The 20,337-nt window shown below is 41.0% G+C and overlaps 1 protein-coding gene across 5 annotated transcripts in view; it reads left to right on the forward strand.

The window, feature by feature from the left end:
* Nucleotides 1-11,485, forward strand: part of LCP1 (lymphocyte cytosolic protein 1) — a 94,287-nt gene extending 82,802 nt beyond the window's left edge. For 4 of the 5 annotated variants that reach the window (XM_036889694.2, XM_057494654.1, XM_036889696.2 and 1 more), the window contains 3 exons: nucleotides 4,501-4,624; nucleotides 7,429-7,553; nucleotides 9,698-11,485. In XM_036889694.2, coding sequence (XP_036745589.1) covers nucleotides 4,501-4,624; nucleotides 7,429-7,553; nucleotides 9,698-9,830 — 382 coding nt within the window. In that variant the 3' untranslated portion in view covers nucleotides 9,831-11,485. The remainder of the gene's footprint in view (nucleotides 1-4,500; nucleotides 4,625-7,428; nucleotides 7,554-9,697) is intronic. The other variant, XM_057494656.1, reaches the window with a different exon arrangement.
* The last annotated feature ends 8,852 nt before the right edge of the window (nucleotides 11,486-20,337 follow it).

Raw genomic sequence — 20,337 nt, forward strand, 5'->3', positions numbered from 1 at the left:
GTTGTGTTTTGTTATTTTCCTGTTATTTTTCACCTTTTCAGTTTCTATCAGGTATTTTGTATTGTTTCAGGTATTTGAAACTCTTAATAGGTTCAGAAATGCTTTAGATTGTTTTGTCCTCTTAATGAATCACCCCTTTTTCATTATGGAATGATCCCCGTTATGACTGGTAATATTCTTTTCTCTGAAGTCTACTTTCTCTGATATTAATATAGCCACTCCAACTTCCACTTGATTTGTTTCACCATGACGTATCTTTATCCATCCTTCATTTTGAACAGATTTGTGTAAATAGCAGTCAATTACATTTTAAAGCAACCTTCAAAATAAAAGGGAAATATGCTCTACTTTCCTACACATTTGACATTTCTGGTGCTCTTCTTTCTGTGGTGTAGATCCAGATTTCCATCTGATATTTGCCTTCTACTTGAAATATTTCTAATACTGCAGATCTGCTGGCAAGGAATTATTTCAGCTTTTCTGTGCCTTAAAAAGGATTTCATTTTCATTTTTTTTTACAGATATTTTCTCTTGAGTGTAGAATTCTAGGTTGATAGTTTATTCTTTCAATACTTTAAAGATACCTCTCATTGCTTTCTGGCTTGCATTGTTTCCAGTGATGAATCTTGTGTCATTCTTATCTCTGTTTCTCTGTATAAATATGTCTTTTTTTCTGCCTTTAAAAAAATATGTTCTCTTTAATTGGTTTTAAGTACTTTGATTATGATGTGTTTTGTTGTTCCATATCCTTAAGATTTTTTGAGCTTCTTAAATCTATGGATTTATAGTTTTCATGAAATTTGGAGAAAAAATTTTTGGCCCTTCTGTCTTCAAATATTTATCTTATGCCACCCACCCCAGTTTTGGGGGAATTCCAGGTACATATATATTTGGTCATTTGAAGTTGTCCCAGGGCTCACTGATGCTCTACTCATTTTTAACTCTGTTTCATTTTTTCCTGTCTGTGTTTCATTTGGGGTAACATCTATTGCTTTGTCTTCAAATGTACTAATCTCTTCTGCAATGTCTAATCTTATATTAATCCATCCAGTGTATATATGTTTTATTTCAGACATTATATTTTTCATGCATAAATTTGTCTTGGACCTGTTTGGCATCTTCCATATCTCTTTGCTTTCTTGGACATATAGAATATAATTGTAATAACTATTATATTGATGTCTGTTTTTACTAATTGATTTTATCCTATTTTCCTACTTTGCATGCCTACTAATTTTTTATTGTATGTGAGGCATTGTGAATTTTACCTTGCTATGTGCTAGGTATTTCTGTATTCCTCTAAATATTCTTGAATTTTATCTTGGGATGCAGTTAAGCTACTTAAACACAATTTGATCCTTTTGAGACTTACCTAAAAGCTTAATTAGTCTAATTTTGTCTCTCAATTCTGAGATAATTTCTCCTTAAATACTTGATGCTCCATGTATCATGAGGTTTTTCCACTCTGATGGTGGGAAATAAATTACTGGCAGCCCTGCGTGAATTCCAAGAACTGTTCTGCTCATTCATTTCCAGCAGTTCTCTTCCCAGCCTCTGGTAGTTTGCTCATATGCATGCACTGAGTAGTACTCGGCTAAGGACTTAAGGCAAACCCTTAGAACATATCCAGAGCTTTCTAGATGACTCTGTCCTCTTCAGGAGCTCTCTCCTCTCTGCTGTTCTTTCCCACAAATTCCAGGTACCTTGGCTTCCTTGAGTTCTCAACCCTGTTTCCTCAACTTAATGGGACTACCATGGTCTCTGAGTTCTTGCTCCCTGTGCTGCAGCCTGGAAACTTTCCATGCAATAAGCTGAGACAATCTTAAGGCTCACCACGTTTGCTTTCTTTCTTTCAGTGACCACTGTTTTCTGCTTCCTGTTGTCCAATGTCTGAGCAACATTGTTTTATATGTTTTTCATTGTATTTTAAGTGTTTAAGGCAGAAGGGTAAATCTGACCCCTGATACTGCATTATGGCTAGCGGTAGAATTTCCTGCTAGTTCTTTATGAGAGAAATTTAGATACCTTTTAGGACTGAATATAAACTTGATTATTGTGAAAGCTGTGTAGCAATATTATTCAAACAATAGTTAGAATACAGAATATAATAAGATATACAATAGAAAAGATAGTGTAAACAATTTTTAGTACAAAAGCACGAGCCTAGGAGGGATTTTAGATTGGAAATCTGTAAGTATAAAATAATTTACTTTTAAATGCTTCTCTCTTTCTCCTTTTACTGATAGCCCGGACCAGGCAGAAATCTTACTCCCCTTAATTAGAACCTGTATTAATTAGTATGACTTAATTCATTTTTCTACCTGAAATGGAGGTCCAGAAACCATGTATACATTACATTATGTCTAACAAGGTAATTGCCAAGACAAGCTATTCTCTGCAGACCCTGATATTAATAATGGCCTTCAAAGTGATTACGTCAGTGTTTCCAGGTGATATCAGAAGTGACTGTAATAGATTTTAGTACCACATCGGCTTTGCCAAGTATAGTACTCTACTACCCATTTCTACACCAGGGTCTCCTTGAAGATGGAAGGCAGATGTCATAAGGCTCTCCTGGCACAGAAAACTCAACTCTCTCTTCTATCTTACTGCATGTATCCAGAACATCACTGAAAGTTCCTACGGGCCCTCTTGCCAGTGCATTTTCAGAAACTATTTGTGAGCTATTTTCTCTATTGTCTTTCACATGTGGTTTTAATTCTCAACAGTGGCTCTCGGTACTGATTCCTTTAAAAACCAAAGCCAAAGTCTTTTTTAGTAGCAACAGTTAAATTAACTTATGGGTTTGAATATGAAATAATCTTTTTTAGTTTCTGTTTCAATGATAAAAAAAAACTTAGGCCAACTCCATGCTATTCTGAATATCATAATATCTGAAAATCACCTTGTAATATGATCTTCATTCAGGAAATTTTATAAAAATGTGGTCCAACCTCATACTTTATGAGTGGTGTGTGTGTGTGTATATACATATATATATATATATATATATATATATGATAAAGAATAGTCTGCCACTGTTGTGTGCACCTGGTTAATAAGTCATATTTATCATGAGTGTTTACTATTAAAAAATTGTGCATATAAAAAAGTGGACAGAGGAATACATTACTGTTGCAGGTGATGAAATGACTGATAATTTTATAAATGCCACCAGAAGGTATTTTTTTCTCTGTCTGCTGCACATTAACAGATCTATTAAATTTAGAGCCAGTTCTAGCTAGAATTTATTTCACTGGATTGCACAGATGTGCTAATTTGGTCATTTATCTGGACAATAAATGGCATCATTTTCCCCCTAAGAACAAATGAGAAATGTGTGCTTAAATCTCCCTTTCCCCTTCAGTAACCTGAAAATCATTCTCAGATTGGAAATCTGGCAAATAGTGCATATATAAATTTGGAAACAAAATCTGAAGTAAGTTGGCTGCTGGCAGACAGATATGACAGAGTCCAAAAAATGAACAAAGAGTCAGATGCAAGCAAAAGGGGGAGTTTTCCCCAAATCAAGCAGGCTGTGGACAGTAAATTTGGGGTAGGTCCATAAAAACAAAACACTGAGGTTTGTCCCTCTGAATGTCAGATAAATAAAAGTGGAAGGCAGGAAAGCAAGCAGGCGGCAATCACAGCCCCCAGCACCGCCCATGCCCACCCCATCAATCCTTGCCTGTTAAATGAGACACTGGCTGTGCTGGGGCTCAGGGTGTCATTTTATTTCAACAGACAGCTTTTCAGCACAATCTGCAAACAGTGGTACTGGGGTCTTGTCTGGAGGGTTCCAGTTAATAATAGCACAGTTGCCGCAAAGCACATTTAATGATATGGAGTGATTATCTCACAAGGAAAATGCTAGGTAGACACCTGCCAAACTGATTTTTATTTTAAAATTTGAATCTACATTTAGTGCTTAGTGGGCTGTCCAGAGATAAGGCTCCCACCTAAGGCCTTCTGTTCTCCCCTTTGTATCTACCGCTGCACCTACAAGCAGGTATATGATTCTGCCTGCTCCTCTGCATCTCCCTTGAGGTTGCAGAAAGACAACTTAGTGCTGACCAGAGCTCTGTGCCACCACAGGGGGCTGTTGCCAGCCCCTTGAGCTGTCTCCACAGTTTTCTGCATCTAAGTTTCCCTGTTCCTTAATGGCCTTTGCCTTAGTGGATGGACTGCACAGGAGGGTGAGCTGCACTGGTTTGAACCTTTTGCTTTGTTTTCCTTTCCTGTTTCTCTTCTCTTCTCTTCTGCTTTCTCTTCCTACCCAGAGCAATGGCAGTGCTTAGAAGAAGGTATTTGCTCTGCGTCTCACTGTAACAACCATGAAGTTTCATTTTAAGTTATTCTAAAAGGAACTAATATGTTTTTCTTTTCCACAAATGCTATGGTGTCTGTGACACACCTAGAAAGAAAAAAACATTTCTACCCTGGTTATTTTCTATGAGTTCTTTAGCAACTTTACTCCAAGAAAGCATTCTGTTTGCTCAGGTACACACTGAATATACTTGAAGACATTGGAGGTGGGCAGAAGGTCAATGATGACATCATTGTCAACTGGGTGAATGAAACATTGAAGGAAGCAGAGAAAAGTTCATCCATCTCCAGTTTCAAGGTAAAATTGTTAGCCTCTGCTCACTGCCCCCTGAGCTCTATGCTTATCTTAAGTGTTTTCTTTCTACTTTAAAGTGACCTTCAGTGTGAGGTATTTGAGGCTTCCTTCCAATGCTGATTTTGCTTGAATGTTATTGTTCTGAGTTTCAAGGCCATTTCAGACAAATTTCTTGTCACTTTTTCCTGTAATATTTTTTTAAAACATTTTTTACACATAATTTTAGGCATTGTTCTTCCAAAGTAACATAAAATATGAATTTTTAAAGCATTCACAGCTCCATGATTCAGACTGTTAACATAATGAAAGTGAAATGTAAAATGCTAAGAGATCTCCCATGTGGTGTTTTTTGGGAAAAAGCAGTTGTGTACTTGTATCCAAATCCCATTTTTATTATTAACAGCACTATATTTTATTAAATTTCTTAACTCATGTTTCATACATTAGCTGTGATCCTTCCCCAAGGGACCTGCATGCTTGCTTGATCCATATTATAATGTCTGCACTGTCTTGACTACATTTGCTGGTTTAAAGGTCAGAACTGGGGGAGGGACCCCTTCAGAGCTGTATGAACAGGGCTGCTGGGGAAGTTGGTCATGAGAGAAATCCTCTGCTTCAAAATCCAGAGAGCAAAATCTTTCCCAGCAGAAAGGACAGAAGGCATCCCCGGGTTGCGCTGTCCCAGGAGTGCCCACTGCCTGTGAGCGCATCCCGGACAACAGCCCCTCTGCCCTTGCGCCGGCCCTGCTCAGCCTGGGATGCCCAGCAGAGGGCAGCAGAGGCTGCTGACGGCTGAGAGCGAGTTCCTCCAGGAGGAGAGTTGGGAACGCAGGCTTTCTCACGGCTGCTCATCTCTGCCTCTGTAGCAGGGAAGCAGCTATAGGAAATACGTAAATGAATAGGCATGACTGTCCCAGTAAAACTTCATTTATAAAAACAGACAACAGGCCAAATTTGGGAGCACTCCCAGTGTGGGATGTGTTCTGAGTACCAGGGGCTCCTTGTTTGTGATGTCTCATTTCATCTCACAGACATTGTGAAGGCAGCTTTACTGTTTTCCTTGTTTTATAGGTGAGGGAATGGAGTGTAGGTAACTCCTGAAGTCATCGTTGGTAATTGCAGGTGAAGGTCCATCAGTGAGGGGAAAGTGCCTTTTGCCTGTGGGATGAGGCGGTCCTTGCACGGAGCGTGTCTGTAGGTCACTTACCCATTACTGTGAAATGACCAGCTGCACAGCCCGGGGGTGCGTCTCTCTGTAGGAGAGCGGCCGCTGCGGCCCATTATGTCATCTGGCGCTTCTGAGCTGTTCTGGTGAGGACTCACTCTTGGGAGTATTTGACAGCTCTCCTGCTCCTGGGTTACTCTGGGCTAATTTTTTCCTGTGTTCCCACTGAGTCTTTACAGAACTGATGAAGTAAAAAGGATTACAGAAGGAAAAAGTCAAATTAGCTCCACATCCTTTTTAAGTGAAATCCTTAAAAAAATGAACACAACCTACTGTTGATTAACCATTTTGAAAATAATCCTGGTCCCCTCCTCAGCTGCAAATACTGCCAGTTGCTGTCAGCACTTTCACAAGACTGGGCAGAAAGGAGGAAAGGAGGCAAAACTCAGATCTCTCCATTTACTTCCCTTGTGGTTTTTCAGCAAAAAGTTCTGTAGGGACAGAAGCTCAGGCTAATACTGGGAATTAGATTAGGATTGTAGGTTGATTTTAATGTTATGCAGCTCTTATATTGCCCAGAAGTAAATAAAAATGGACCCATTCTTTTTTCAAAAATATTTTTCTACCTATCCAGAGGACCAATGCTAGAGACTTAGCATCTTGCAGAGGGTCTGTATCTTGTGCATTGCTTAGAATTGACTCTCATTTGGACCCTGATGGTGTGAGGCCTCAGGACTTGACTGTGCTCAGACAGAAACATACGGTTGCCTCCGTGTCTGCACTCAAGGTCTGCACGCAAGAGGAAAGAAGATGCTGCAGGGTTTTGTGCACCTTTAAGTTTTCCTAGGGCTAGCAAGTGCTCGTAACTCTAGGTGTGAGCATCAAAACATTTACAAATGCCCAAGAAAGACCCCAGGACTTTCAGCCAGAGTACCTAGGTTCAAATCCTGGCTCTCCCACTTGTCAGCAAATCACTTAACCTCAGAAATCCCTTTGCTCCCGGTACATTAAAAGTAGATGCCTGTACCTGAAGCTTGTGGTGACAAGTGAGATAACCTACAAGGAAGTGCTGGGCAAACCGAGGGGCACCAACAAGTACTAGTTCGGGTCAGAGCATTTACTCCCAAACTGCACACCATCTCCTTGAGCCTATGGACTCTGTTCTATTCCTGGGGTCGGCGAAACAAGAGCATCTGCTGAAGCTCCTCAGCACTGCCCCTGCCAGTAACCTCTCAGATGCCGCTGCTAAATGAAGCAGGTTTCTCCTCATAGCTTCAGTCTCTCCTTTCTAATGGTTTCTTTTTCAAACCTTCCATTCCTCTACTACACAGTTAAATTAGACAATATTTTGTTTCAGCCTCTGTTTTTCTCTAGTTGTTGCAAACTTCCTTCCATGCACTATTTGAGAATGACTCCCTGCTGTTGGCAGACAATGAGTTCCTCTTGTTAGCACACCACCTGGAAGTCAATGATGCCCCTGCAGAAACTACAGTTGATTTGAAACACCATGTGGAATGCTGTGACATTTTCCCGACCAGGCTACATGTATTTCGTTAAGAGGAAAGAACCACCCGCTTCCCCTGATTTGAATAATAGTAATCTGGGGACGTACTGGTAGAACCTACCCTTTCTCTCTGTGCAGGACCCGAAAATTAGCACAAGTCTGCCTGTTCTGGATCTCATTGATGCCATTCAACCAGGTTCCATTAACTATGACCTTCTGAAGACAGAAAACCTGGATGATGAAGAGAAACTCAACAATGCAAAGTGAGTAAATAAACCTTAGATTGGGGAGGGGAGAACCAAACCGGCACCCGGATAGCTGTGAAGTCTGTTGCCCATGCCTTTGTGCAAACATCTTATTTTCACTATTGATGCTTTTATTTCTCCTGACTTACTGGGTCCCACCTTCATTATTTTAGATATTGTACAACAGCAGTTTAAGACTTCTAGTATCAGAATGAGAACAAAGCAAAAAACAAGAATATTCTTTCAGTTAATAAATAAGCCTTTGGTTTCATAAAACCAACTTCCTAATCATAATCCATAGGAGACTTTCTAAATGAAGTTTATACCTGGAGGTCCAAATGTAAACATCCCATCCATGAACAGTCAGAGATATGAGTGGGGAGGGTGGGGTTCAAGACCAGAGTCTTTACCAGCTTAAGAGCAGCTGCCATTTGCTTTACCATGTGGTGCAAAGGTCAGCAGACTACAGTCTGTGAGCCAAATTTTGTCTGTTGTCTGCTTTTATGAATAAAGTTTTATTGAAACACAGCCATGACCATTCACTTATATATTTTCTATAGCTGATTCCCTGCTACAACAGCAGAGTTGAGTAATTGTGACAAAGACTGCAAAGTCTAAAATATTTCCTCTTGGTTCTTTATGGAAAGTTTGCTGACCTATACCCTAGAAAAGTGCCTTTCTCAGAGCAGAATGTATGTTTCCTAAATACCACAAATAGGTGGCTTAAAGCAAAAGAAATTTATTCTCTCATGGGTGTGAAGGCTGGAAGTCCAAGATCAAAGTGTTGAACAGGGTTGGTTCTTTCCCAGGGCTCTGAGGGAGAATCTGTCCCATGCCTCTCTCCTTCTTTCTGGCAACAGCCAGCAATTGTTGGCTTACAGATGCACCACTCCCGTCTCTGCCTCCATCTTCACATGACCTTCCCCCTGTATAGCTTGACTTTATATGCCTGCTTTCCCTCTCTGTGTGTGTCCATGTCTCTCCTTCTCTTCTTAAAAGGACACAGTCATATTGGATTAGGGCCCTACCCTACCCTACTTCAGCATGATCTAATTTTAATTAATTACATCTGAAACTACCCTATTTCAAAATAAGGCCCCAATCTAAGGTGCTAGGGGATAGGGCTTCTTATCTTTTTGTGAGGGACGTAATTCAATCCATTATCACAGGTCCAGAATTAGCAAGTGATCTAGTGACCCAGCAGCCCTTCTGTGCATATAACCCCAACAGGGCTTATACCCCAAAATTACTTAGGAAAATGAGTAAATGTTAAAATGGTTATGTTATGGTGGCAATATTGTGCATGACTTTTTTGAAGCTCTTTTTTTCTAATTTTTAAATCATATTCCCTTTATATTTTATAATAAAAAAAATAAATTTTATATCATTGATAATATAGAGGAAGTGATTGAGAGATGGACAAGAAGATAGAATGAGAACTATTCCTGTCTGATACTCTTAATTTAATTTGATCAATAAAGTAAGAGTGAAGCATCCTAGGAGAGCCAAGGGAGTAATGAGGCCTTGGGTGGAAGGGAATAACCCCTAGGTTACTGGGCTCATTTGAAAATGGGTTACAACCAGTAAAAATTATCTTCATATAAGTGGAGCAAAATATTCTGATGTGCCTATGATAAACTTATTTGAAAAATGTATAATATGAAACTGGTTATTCTAGTATTATAGTAACAAATACATGTATATATGGGCAAGGATTTGAATGGAACAAGGGATAAAAGAGTAAAAGAATTGCAGGTGCATTTCCCCTTTTCTTCCTTGTAGAAATGTTTCTGTAGTTGAAACACCGCCTGCAGAATCTTCCTTGCACACATACTTGTTCAATTCCATGGCTTTTTCTGCTGCTGTAGAGCCCAAGAGAACACTCATAGTGTAGGCATCAAAAGTGTCAGGAGCTGGGGAAGTCTCTAAGGACAAATAACAAATTTGGTGATTATCACAAAGCTAGAAAGCAAGTCTGATGGGGGAAGGAGCTTTATCAAGCCAAAATTTGCCCACAGAAATGGGAGGATGCCAAGGGAATGGCTCCAGCTGTGCCACGAGGGAGTTCTGTATAATATATGGTATGTAGAACAATTGTAACTATGATTTTGAGGGGTCCCCTTCATACTTGTTGCTCATTTTCCCTCTTTTCTCCCTTCTAGGTATGCCATCTCTATGGCCCGGAAAATCGGAGCAAGAGTGTATGCCCTTCCGGAAGACCTGGTTGAAGTGAACCCCAAAATGGTCATGACGGTGTTTGCTTGCCTCATGGGGAAAGGAATGAAGAGGGTGTAAGGCCCAGTGGGGTGGGGCTGGAAGTGGCACACACTCATTCCTGGCTGCTCAGCACGGGATGCCTGCAGGAAGCGTGGGGACAGTTTCAGGCCATTCCCAAGTTTCTATCTTGGTGACATTGTACATGACTCCAAAAAGTGTATATTTGTTCAGCCAAGCAGCCTTTCCTGTACTTAACAAAAAGTGCTTCATCCTTTGCAAAAGACCTAATCTCTTACAAGTATTTTTTTATTGTTGAATATATTGCCTCTTTGAAAATCCAGAGATGAAATGAACTTTCCAGGCACCCTTCCTGCTTTTTCCATTAGTCAAGTATAGAGGCTTCAGTGATACTGATTTTAATATAAAATTTCAAACCAACTTAATTTGACTATCTACTTGTTCAAGGTGAGGACCAGGAGGTGAGGAATCATCAAACCAGTCCTCAAGCCCGTTTCTGGAGGCCAATGTTACAAGCCTCTCTTCCTGTCCCTCTCCTCCCACGTTCTATCTCCCTGTGATTTTGCTGTACCCTCTCACAGAACTATGCTTTCTCTATGGCCCTCTTTTACTGCCCGTCATTATCTTTGGGACACTTAGCACATATCACAAATCAGTTAGGCTGCTGGGGTTCCCACAGTTTCCAGTAACCTGCAAAAAGAAGTAAGACTCATCACCAGAGCTGTTCCTCAGAACTGAAGGTTTTTTAAGCTACTAGGAAGCCCTTTGTTTTTAACCCTAGGATTTGAACTCAGACCAAATCTAGTATCTTGAACACGGTGCCTTCCAATAGATCAACTCATGGTGGAAGTTTAGATACAAGGAAGGTGTAATTGAACAGAATCCCACCAGGGGGCAGTGTGGGGCCATAACAGAGCATCTATCCTTTCCAGTGCTTCCTGTCCGTGTATTTAGCCCAGCTTGTCAGATCTAGTTACTGTGGTAGTGCAAAATATCTGCTGACTGGAAACGATCCGGCTCTGCTTTCATACGCTCTTAGACCTTAGCGTATCTGATTGCTGCCAGGCCATTATCAATGTTTACTTTTTTGGTACTGTAAAAGCTTTTTGCCACCCCCAAGCTCAAGGGAGCAATATGTGCCAATGATCAGTGCCCTTACCTTACCCCCTGCCACTCACACAGTCACATTCACACATACCTAGCCAGGTGTCAAGCTGAATAAGAACTGGATGAGTTGTTTTACAAAGACCTAATTTACTGGATATTTAAAGAATTCTGAAACAAAACCAGAACTGTGTGAATTTGAGCAGCCCTAATAGATTATACAATTTCCATAAAAATCTATGAAGGGCTAAAAAGCAACAGTGTTGTGAACCACTACACTCCCTCTATCATGGTGAAAGGGCTCATTAATGAAGCATCTTTGAAAGTGACCTGTATTGGTACTTAGCCATTTATCAAAGCAATTGAAATGCATTGCCCCAAATCTATTCCTTGGCAGTGGGCTAAAGAAGCAAATATGTGGCTTCTTCTGGTCCATACCCTGTATTTCTGCCTCATCTGAATGCAAAGTGGTTGGTTCTTAGTCTGAACTTAAGGTAACCTCAGATGATTCCCCCGCATCTGCCTCCAGGAAGAATAATGTTACTGCCGTAATGGAAAATAAAGATAAAAGAATACTCAAGATCTCTCTAAATAAAATGTTCCCTATACTAGGTGTGTATCTGAATATTTTCTTTTAAAGCTTTCGTAAGAGTGTATTATCACTTATTCATTCTCTCATTCAGCCAACATGCACTGAGTGCCTAATAAGTGCTAGGCACTGTGTAAGTTTTGGGAAACATGCCTATAAATGAGACAAGCATTGTTCTCAGCTGATCAGATGTGACAGAGGTTAAACTGACAAGTGTGCTAAGTGCTAAATAAGGGCAGGGTGAGACTGGTGCTTATAACACAGGGAAACGTCTAAGAAGAACTATTTCAGCTGCAAACTGAAGGATAAATTGGAGTTAGACACAGGGCGGGCAGGGGGCAGTGGGAATTAGAGTTAAGATACAAATTCTCAGAAACACACTGAACCCAGTCATGAACAAAAGCCAGATTTGGGGATCCGTGCAAGACGGCTTCTAGAATGATTTGAGAAGGAATCTTTTGGTTGGCAGTGCTGGGTTTCCACTAGCCTGGCTGGGTCTCCCATTGGTGAAAGGAGGGAAAAGTTAAAGAATTCGGCTGTTGCCAGCAACCTCTCGGATGGGCTGCTGAGCCAGAGAAGCCTCTACGTGGCATGGCCACACCCTGACCTGCAGAGGGCGGCACAAGCACGCAGCTGCTGGGAAGCTGGGCTTTTGTGCTGCCCCCGTGTGTCTGGCTCCACCAGCAGGGTCTTTCGGGAGGGGGCTCTTTCCTGGCCAGGCCCTTCAGCTTCTGCACTTAGCCGACAGCTGCGTTCCCTACACATCGAAGCTGCAAATACGAAGTGCTTCTTGTACAAGGCCGCACTGATGATGATCTGAGTAGAGTTAAGTGTTCTCAAGGAAAGTAAACTAAGACTGGCTTTGGGAAGGCTAAAGGAATACAGCGATTTAAGCAAGATCATTTTTCTAAATTTAATTTTATTGTTTTAGATTTTAAATAGTACAAGTATGGCATCAGAAATTAAAATCACACCAAGGGCTACAGTGGAAAGTGGGCACCTTCCCACCACTGTGTCCCGTGGTTTGCTTTGAAGTTGACTCATTACAGCTCACTGGAGCCAATTCTGTGAGCCCACTGTGAACCACTGTCCAGTTTAAAATTGGCTATGATGGAGGTTTTATACCACAGCTATGATAAAACTCTACAAATAGGGTATCTTTTATCCCCAGAGAGCTGATTTATCAACCCACCACTCCCTCTGTTCCAGTCTCCGAGGCCCCTAACTGGTCTGCAGACACTGTTACCAATTTCTTTTGTGTCCTTCTGGAAATACTCTGTGTGCTTGTTAGACACACACGTACACCTTTTCAATTACAAATAGCATCCCATACAAATCATTCTGCATCTCACTTTTTTCACTTGCCACTGTATCTTAGATATTCCACATTTGTACATCAGATATATAGTATTTTATTATATGAGTGTGCCAAACTGTATTTAACCAGTGGCCAATAAATGTCTATCTAGATTGTTGTAATAATTTGCCACAGATAATAAGGTCACAATGAATAATATGCCCACTTCTTTTGCAAAAATTGTTAATTTTAATTCAACAGGAACTTAACTTTCTGCTCTAGAAAAGGTATTGAACATTAGATAGTTAAACATAGATCTTAAGTTTCTTCAATTATTTGACAGAACAGTCCCTTGAGCCCATCCTACCTTCCCATTTTATTTTTTAAAGAAGCATGTTAGTCCAGCAAAAACAAAATGAACACATTCATACACACACACACACACACAATGTGACAAAAAGCAGAATGTGAAAAATGCTACACTAAATTTGTAGATAAGGTATGGAGCTCAGGAAAATTAATTCTGAAGGATTAACAAAAGTTTGCAGAAGAGCTGAGCTCCAATGAATGAGAAGTGGGCAGAAACCATGCTTTACACATTTTGAGAACACATTGCAGAGCCAAGCCTTTCTCTATATTTTTAATGAGAGTTCAGTAACTTTTTAAAAATGGATTTGTATTAAACAAGTGTCTCCTGACTGAGAGACATGCCAAACAGAGAAGTCATTGTGAAAAAAGGAGTAAATAGACTTACCTGCAGCATTTCTAGAATGGACTGGATTTCTGTTTGTCTGGAAATTTCAACATTAGAGCCTGTCTGATGCAATGTGTTGGACTAGATGAACTTTTAAAGTCTCAGTCAACCTTGTGATTTTTATCCACTTGCGCACGCAGACATACACATGTGCATGTGATCTAGTCTGCCTTTGAGAGCACAATTGTGGTTTCAGTTGTGACAATTGTGTAAACTCAGCTCACCTTACCGCAGCACATCTCAGACTGATAATTCATGAAAGACATTTCCATGTGCTCCCAGCGTGCTCCCTGAATGGCTCCTCAGCCCACCCTCTGTGCAGTCCCCGTACCCACTGTCATATGGCAGCTGCTGAGATGTCACTGATCTTTGTTGTCTGCACACCCCAGTGGACCGGTATGCTTGGGTTAAGTGCTGGCAGTGCTCTCTTAGTGAACTTGACATTGTTTTGCTCAGCATGTCCCTGGCAACCTTGTGATCTGGAAAGCAAAGCTGATGCTTACAGCAAGTTAGCAGCACTGACTGATCCTCTTGTGAAATCTAGTCACTTTGACAGTTTCCTAATAAAATTCCAGTAATTAAACTCTCAGCTGCCAAAGACTGCTCTTTCTTCAGTGTCCTCCTCCGCATTTCTGAGAGTTTACCAGTCTGTGCATGGGTGACCAAAAAAAATGTAAAGAAATTGTTCAACTGTTTTCTCATGTCTAAGGTCTACATGTATTTAATGACCCACCTTATGTCAGGCACAAAAACACAGGTAGTTCAGGCAATACCTACTAACTCACCTTTAACAACTCAGGGTCAAGTCCACAAAATATCTAATTTTTATGTTATCTGGCATGTCAAAATTGGGGTGTTCCATTTAAACAAGTGATTTGGATAATAGACAACTTTCATATCATATATTATTAGAATAGCAACTTTTTAAATTCTGATGTTATTGTAACAAAAAACCTACCGACTCAGTAGGCATTTCTGGACTTGGCTATCTACACCACAAGCCCAAAGACGAGTCCCAAGTACTCAAATCTGCTTGCTCCAACGGTAGTGCTCAGGCCAGTAGCACCCAGAAGCTGGTTAGAAATGCCATCTCAGGCTGCCTGAATCAGAATCTGCATTTTATAAGACCCCCAGTTAATTTGTGTGTACATTAAAGTCTGAGAAATACTGGTTTGAAAGCACGGAAGTCTCCTAAGAGCTCATAGTTGGCAGGTGTTAATGCAACCAGCCTTAAATTAAATTACACTTTCCTAATTGCAGTGGATTTGAGAGATTAAAATTACTTTGCACTACTGTTTTCCCATCATTAGTGCTCATGTGAGGTGACCAGAGTGGCTCTGCCTGCCTGCGTTGGGTGCATCCTGCAGCACCAAGCCTTGCCCCTTGCTGTCCCTGTCCCCCTTAGCCCCTCTCTTCCCTGCAGCACCCACTCCCAGGCACGGCCCCAAGAGCTGCTTCTTCCTGGTCCTGCCAGGTACACTGAAGCCGTGTCTCAGCACAGCCTTCTCTCCCTGGCTTCCGGGGCCACCATTCAATGTGTCTGCAATGGTGCCGCATCCCTTGTCCCCCCTCCTGCTCCTTCACTACCTACATCAGACCCACTGGCTCATCCCCCAGTCTCCGGAGCAATCTCCCGATGACTTCTGGAGACAGTAAGTAACTTAATAAACCAAACTGTCCCAAGGGGAGAGGCCCACAGTCCTCCAGTGTCTACTCATCTTCCCCAAAACATTCACTTTGCAAAATGACTTTCTAGGGGTATACCTTCATCAATGTTATCTTAATCAATTTTCTACAGGCAAAGATAAAGAGGAAAAAGTTCTCCAAGTGAGGAATTACAATGTGCAAAGGTCTGGAGAATGGAAGGAGCTTATCTTTGACGAACTGAAAGATCGGTGTGACTGACAGAGAGCAAGAACTGCCATCCCATGAGAGACAGGTGGACTGTGAAGGGTTTAGGAGGGATTCTCAGACTTTAGGGAGCTTAAAAATCACCTGCAGAATTTGTTAAAACACAACTTTCTCAGATCCCACCTTGAGATTCAGTGCCTATAGAGCTAGTGGGCCCAAGAGTATGCATTTTCCACAATAACCTGAGGAGATACGTGACCCACAGAACATACTTGGAGAAGCACTGGTCCAGAGCGGCTGTTCTCAGCCCTGGCTGCACATTAGAATCATCTCAGGAGGTTTAAAAACTGCAGCTGTGTGTACCTTTACCTCCGAGGTTCTGATATAACTGATCTGATGTGCAGTCTGCGCAGTTGGGTATTTAAAAGATCCCCAAATGACTCAAATATGCAGTCAAGTTTAAGAACCTCAGATCTGTAGCCAGGGGTACTCTTCATAGACTCTTAAAAAGGATAGGGACCAATAAAGGGAGTGATTATTCAGGATGAGAGAACAATGGGCTGGAAATTTCCAAAAACAAACTTTGCTTTCCTCACAATTTAACCACCAAGCCAAAAAAACATATGCCTGTTTGGGGGCCTGGGAATCCTCTTGGTGCCACAAGTACCAGGCTTGGTCTTGCTGGCCAGAGCAAGGGGACCAGAACGTGCCACAGAGTTCTCTGCTGTCAAGCCTCAAATCCCCTTTCCAGTGGCTTCTGAGATGATGTCACCTGTTCCAGAGAGGAAAACACAGGCCAGATGCACCAAGCCTCTGTGTAAATTATACAACTGCTTCGCTCTCCATGAATAAACATGAGAGAGAATGTGTGGAGGGAAAAAACATTTATCAATTATGTGTCTTTGAAACCTCCCAAGATTATGCAGCTTTAATGGCTGAATGGTTTTGAAAGGAAAACTTGTAAATTGAGCTGCTCCTGAACTCGTAATAAAAAGCCATGAAATTAATGGACTTTCAGCGCTTACCTAAAAGTGAGCCGCTGCATACCGAGTGAGGCCAGCCGAGACCCCAGCGCCGTTGGCCTTTACCCTCAGGCTGCTCCCATTAGACAGAAAGGCAAAGCACACTGCTCCTCACAGGGCGGGTCATCACACGCAGTCTTGATAAAGGCAGAGGGTTAGGGCTTTTGAAGAAACACTTGCCATATTATTTCTGCCACCTAATATTCCAGATTGTTTGGAGAAAAAAATATACAAATTAGCTGGGCCCCCCAGGGGGCATGATTCAGTCAGATAGATGCCCCAGGACTATATCGCCTTCCGAGTGGTGGCTCATCCCCGACTCTCAGGAGCAGGGCAGGGAGAGGGCGAGCTGTGCCCAGGGTCACGATGAGCCTGCTAGGGCTCTGCACGGGGGGCGGGGGAGCCCCTGCCAACTGCCTTCCTGCTGGATCCTTCCGATAGCAGTGGGACGCACTGGGCGCCTGTTTGTGCCAGGTACTGTCAGATCCGCCTGAATTCTCACACAGCCCTCTGAGGTAGGCCATTATTAACCTCATATTTTAGAGGAGGAAACCGCACCTCTGAGAGGCTAAGAGATTTGCCTGTGAGCTGTGGGTGGCGTCCACTTGGTGAAACTTTTGTGTTCTTTACAAAGAGATGCCAAGATCATCTCAAGGAAAAATAAAGAGTGAGGAAAGAAACTGGTCTCCATTTCTTTTCTTCTTTTCTCTTTTCTTTCTTTCTTTCTTTCTGTCTTTATTCAAAAAAAAAACCCAAACAACTTTTGAGTATCAGGTTTGAGAAATTTGGGGTGCATACAATTGTGTAACTACCAAAACAATCAAAATAAATTATTTTCAATAGGATCTTTCCACCACTCCAAAAAATTCTCCCGTAGTTTGAGGGTTAACCCTTCCCTCCCCAGCTCTAGCCCTGGCAACAGCTAAACAGTGTTTTCTGTCTCTGTACTTTTACCTTTTATGGCATGTCAAATAGATGGCATCATACAATATAAATCTTGCAGTATCTGGCCAGTTGTCACGATGTCTGCGCATGATCAGTAGTCTGTCTGCTCCTTCATATTGCTGAGGGGTATTTCACTGTATGGATGTCCCACAATTTGTTTATCCACTCCCCAATTGATGGACATTTGGATTATTTCAAGTTTTATTTAAATTTTAACTATTTTTCTGAATAAAGCTGTTATAAATATTCAACTTTTAAACATTCAACTGCTATGACCATTCAGGTCTTCATTAGGACAATGTTTTCCTTTTCCTTGGGTAGATACCTAGGAACTGAATTTCTGGGATGTATGTTAGGTACATGTTTGACTTTATAAGAAATGCCTAAACTGCTTTTTCAGAGTGGCGGTACCATCTTACATTCCCACAAGCCAAGTATGAGAGTTCAAGTTGCTCCACATCCTCACCATTACTTTTATTTGTCCTTTTTTTCCTTTCTTTTATTTCATTTTATCATTCCAAGGGTGGGTAGTGGCTTATCATTGTGGCTTTAATTTGCATTTCCCCAATAACTAATGACATTTAGTAGGTGATTACTGGCCATTTGTATATTTGGTTAAGTGTCTGTATGATCAATCTTCTGATCATTTTAAATGGTTTTTTGTCTTCTTTTTTTACTATAAGTATTCTTTATATATGTTGCAACAAGTCCCTTACCTGATAAGTGTTTTACAAATATTTTCTTCCTGTTCATGGCTTGTCTTTTCATTTTCTTAACAGTGTCTTTTGAAGAGCAAGTGCTTTTAATTTTGATGAAGTCCAATCTTTCAAATTTTTCTCTATGATTTGTACTGTTTGTGTCCTATCTAAAATATCTTGGTCTGACCCAAGTTCTTTGGGTTCAGCCATAGGAAGCCCCAGAAGGAGAAAGAAGGAAAGGAAGAAAATGAGATCAGGATATTTTGTTCTTCCAGCTCCCTTCCTGCAGGATTAGCAAAAATTAGCCAAGTCTCTCAATGACAACTCTCAGGTCCTGTCGGGCAGCCCTCTCCACAGAGCTCTGTCTGTCTCCACGTTCTTATCCTTATAGTGCCTTGCTGTTACTAGTGTTGGTATACTGTACAAACCCTTGTAATGTCTCTATAACCTGCCCACATCCGTGTAAACATAAATGTATTAAACTTCCCACAAATGAACTAAATTGAATAACCATCATACAATATTTACCAGGGAATCTTCTCAGGTTCACCTAAACATTCAGACTCACAAAACCTCAGTCTCATTCAGCCCTTGTTTATGCACAAATGTAAGATAGACAGCAAAGTTTGAAAGCAAAGTAATGTCAGGAGTTCCTGGAGCATCAGTGCAATTGTTTGTACAGCATCCCAGAACTCCCACATGGCATCTCAGGTATGCATTTCACGTCAAGCAGGGATAAGAATCATCCTGGCTTAGCAGTCCCAGACCCCACAGTAGCCAATCTTTTATAATTACTCCACAAGCAGAGAATCCAGGGCCCCTATAGAGACATTCTCAGTTACAAAAGTCACCACATTCAAGGAAGCCTAGGACCATGCTGTCTCAATCAGTCATTTACAATGCTTCCCAGTCCAGTACAATTTACCCAGCAGGGATTATTTCTACCAAAAGCAATGTTGCCTAGGAACATAGTTGACATTTTATTTTTATCAAGTTCTCAAGGGAACAGAGTGAGAGAGATAAGCAAACGTCAAATTTTCATGCAGAGAGGGACATCTGTTCCCCCCTGGCACACAGCCTATATATTCTGTATGTTTCCTTTTGTCTGTTTAAGCTGTCATAGACAAATAACAGTATGCTAAGGTATTCTCTATGTTTTTGTTTACTTGTCCTTGTATTTCTATCACATTTTGCTTTACATTTTAATGTTTTCTTTCAGTTCATAAAATTTAATGCCTGTTGCATATTAATTATACCTGTTATCAATCCCTATTGATCTTTGTCCAGTTTAATGTTTTTGCTTTGATTGAACTTGCTTTGTCTGATTTCAACACTGCCACATTTTTTTTAACTAAAAGACTTGTGTGGGGCAGTTTTAGGCTTTAGAAAAATTGATCAGAAAATAGAGTTCTCATATACCACACAGTTACCCTTATTATTTACATCTTGTATTAGTGTGGTACAGTTTGTTACAATTGATATATCAATATTGATTTATTATTATAAACTGAAGTCCATAGTTTCTTTAAATCAGAGTTCACTCTTTGTGTCATACATTGTATGGTTTTAACAAATATGTAATGACATGTGTCCATCATTATAGTATTATATAGATGAGTTTCACTGCCCTAAAAATCCTTTCTATTTCACCTACACATCCCTCCCCCCACCCCCAAGTCCTTGGAAACCACCCATCTTTTCACCGTCTCCATAGTTCTGCCTTCTCTGGAGCGTCACATGGCTGGAATCATACAGCCATACGGCCTTTTCAGATTGCCTTCGTGCACTTAGCAACATGCCTTTAAGTTTCTTCTATGTCTCTGTGGCTTGATAGCTCATTATTTTTTATTGCTCCACACTAGCTTTTGTTTCTGTTTTGTTGATGTCTCTTTCTATATACCTTTCATTTTTAATTTTTGTAGATCATTCTACTTTAGGTGCACAATTTTTAAAAATCACAGAGGGGCTGGTTGTGCCTGGGGAGAGGCAAGAGAGCTGGGGGAGTCCTGGAGCACCGGGCCTGCTAACAGGGGCAGAGGCAGAGAACCAAGACAAACCCTGAGGCAATCAGCCCCAATTCCTGCTAAAGAAAAGGATTTGATCTTGCCCTGAAGTAATTTACAGTTTGTGGTAAATGAAAATAGCAGCAAAGCCCAACCCAGCTCAATGGCGGCCTGGACTGACTCAGTCCTTCACACCAGTGGCCTGATGGAAGATGTGTGACCTACTCTGAGCATAAATGCTACTTACTTCAAGCTATGCTATCATTTTATACATAATAGCTGGCATTCAATAAAAAATTACAAG

Source organism: Manis pentadactyla, chromosome 17 (genome assembly GCF_030020395.1).
Source record: "Manis pentadactyla isolate mManPen7 chromosome 17, mManPen7.hap1, whole genome shotgun sequence".
Taxonomy (NCBI): Eukaryota; Metazoa; Chordata; class Mammalia; order Pholidota; family Manidae; genus Manis; species Manis pentadactyla.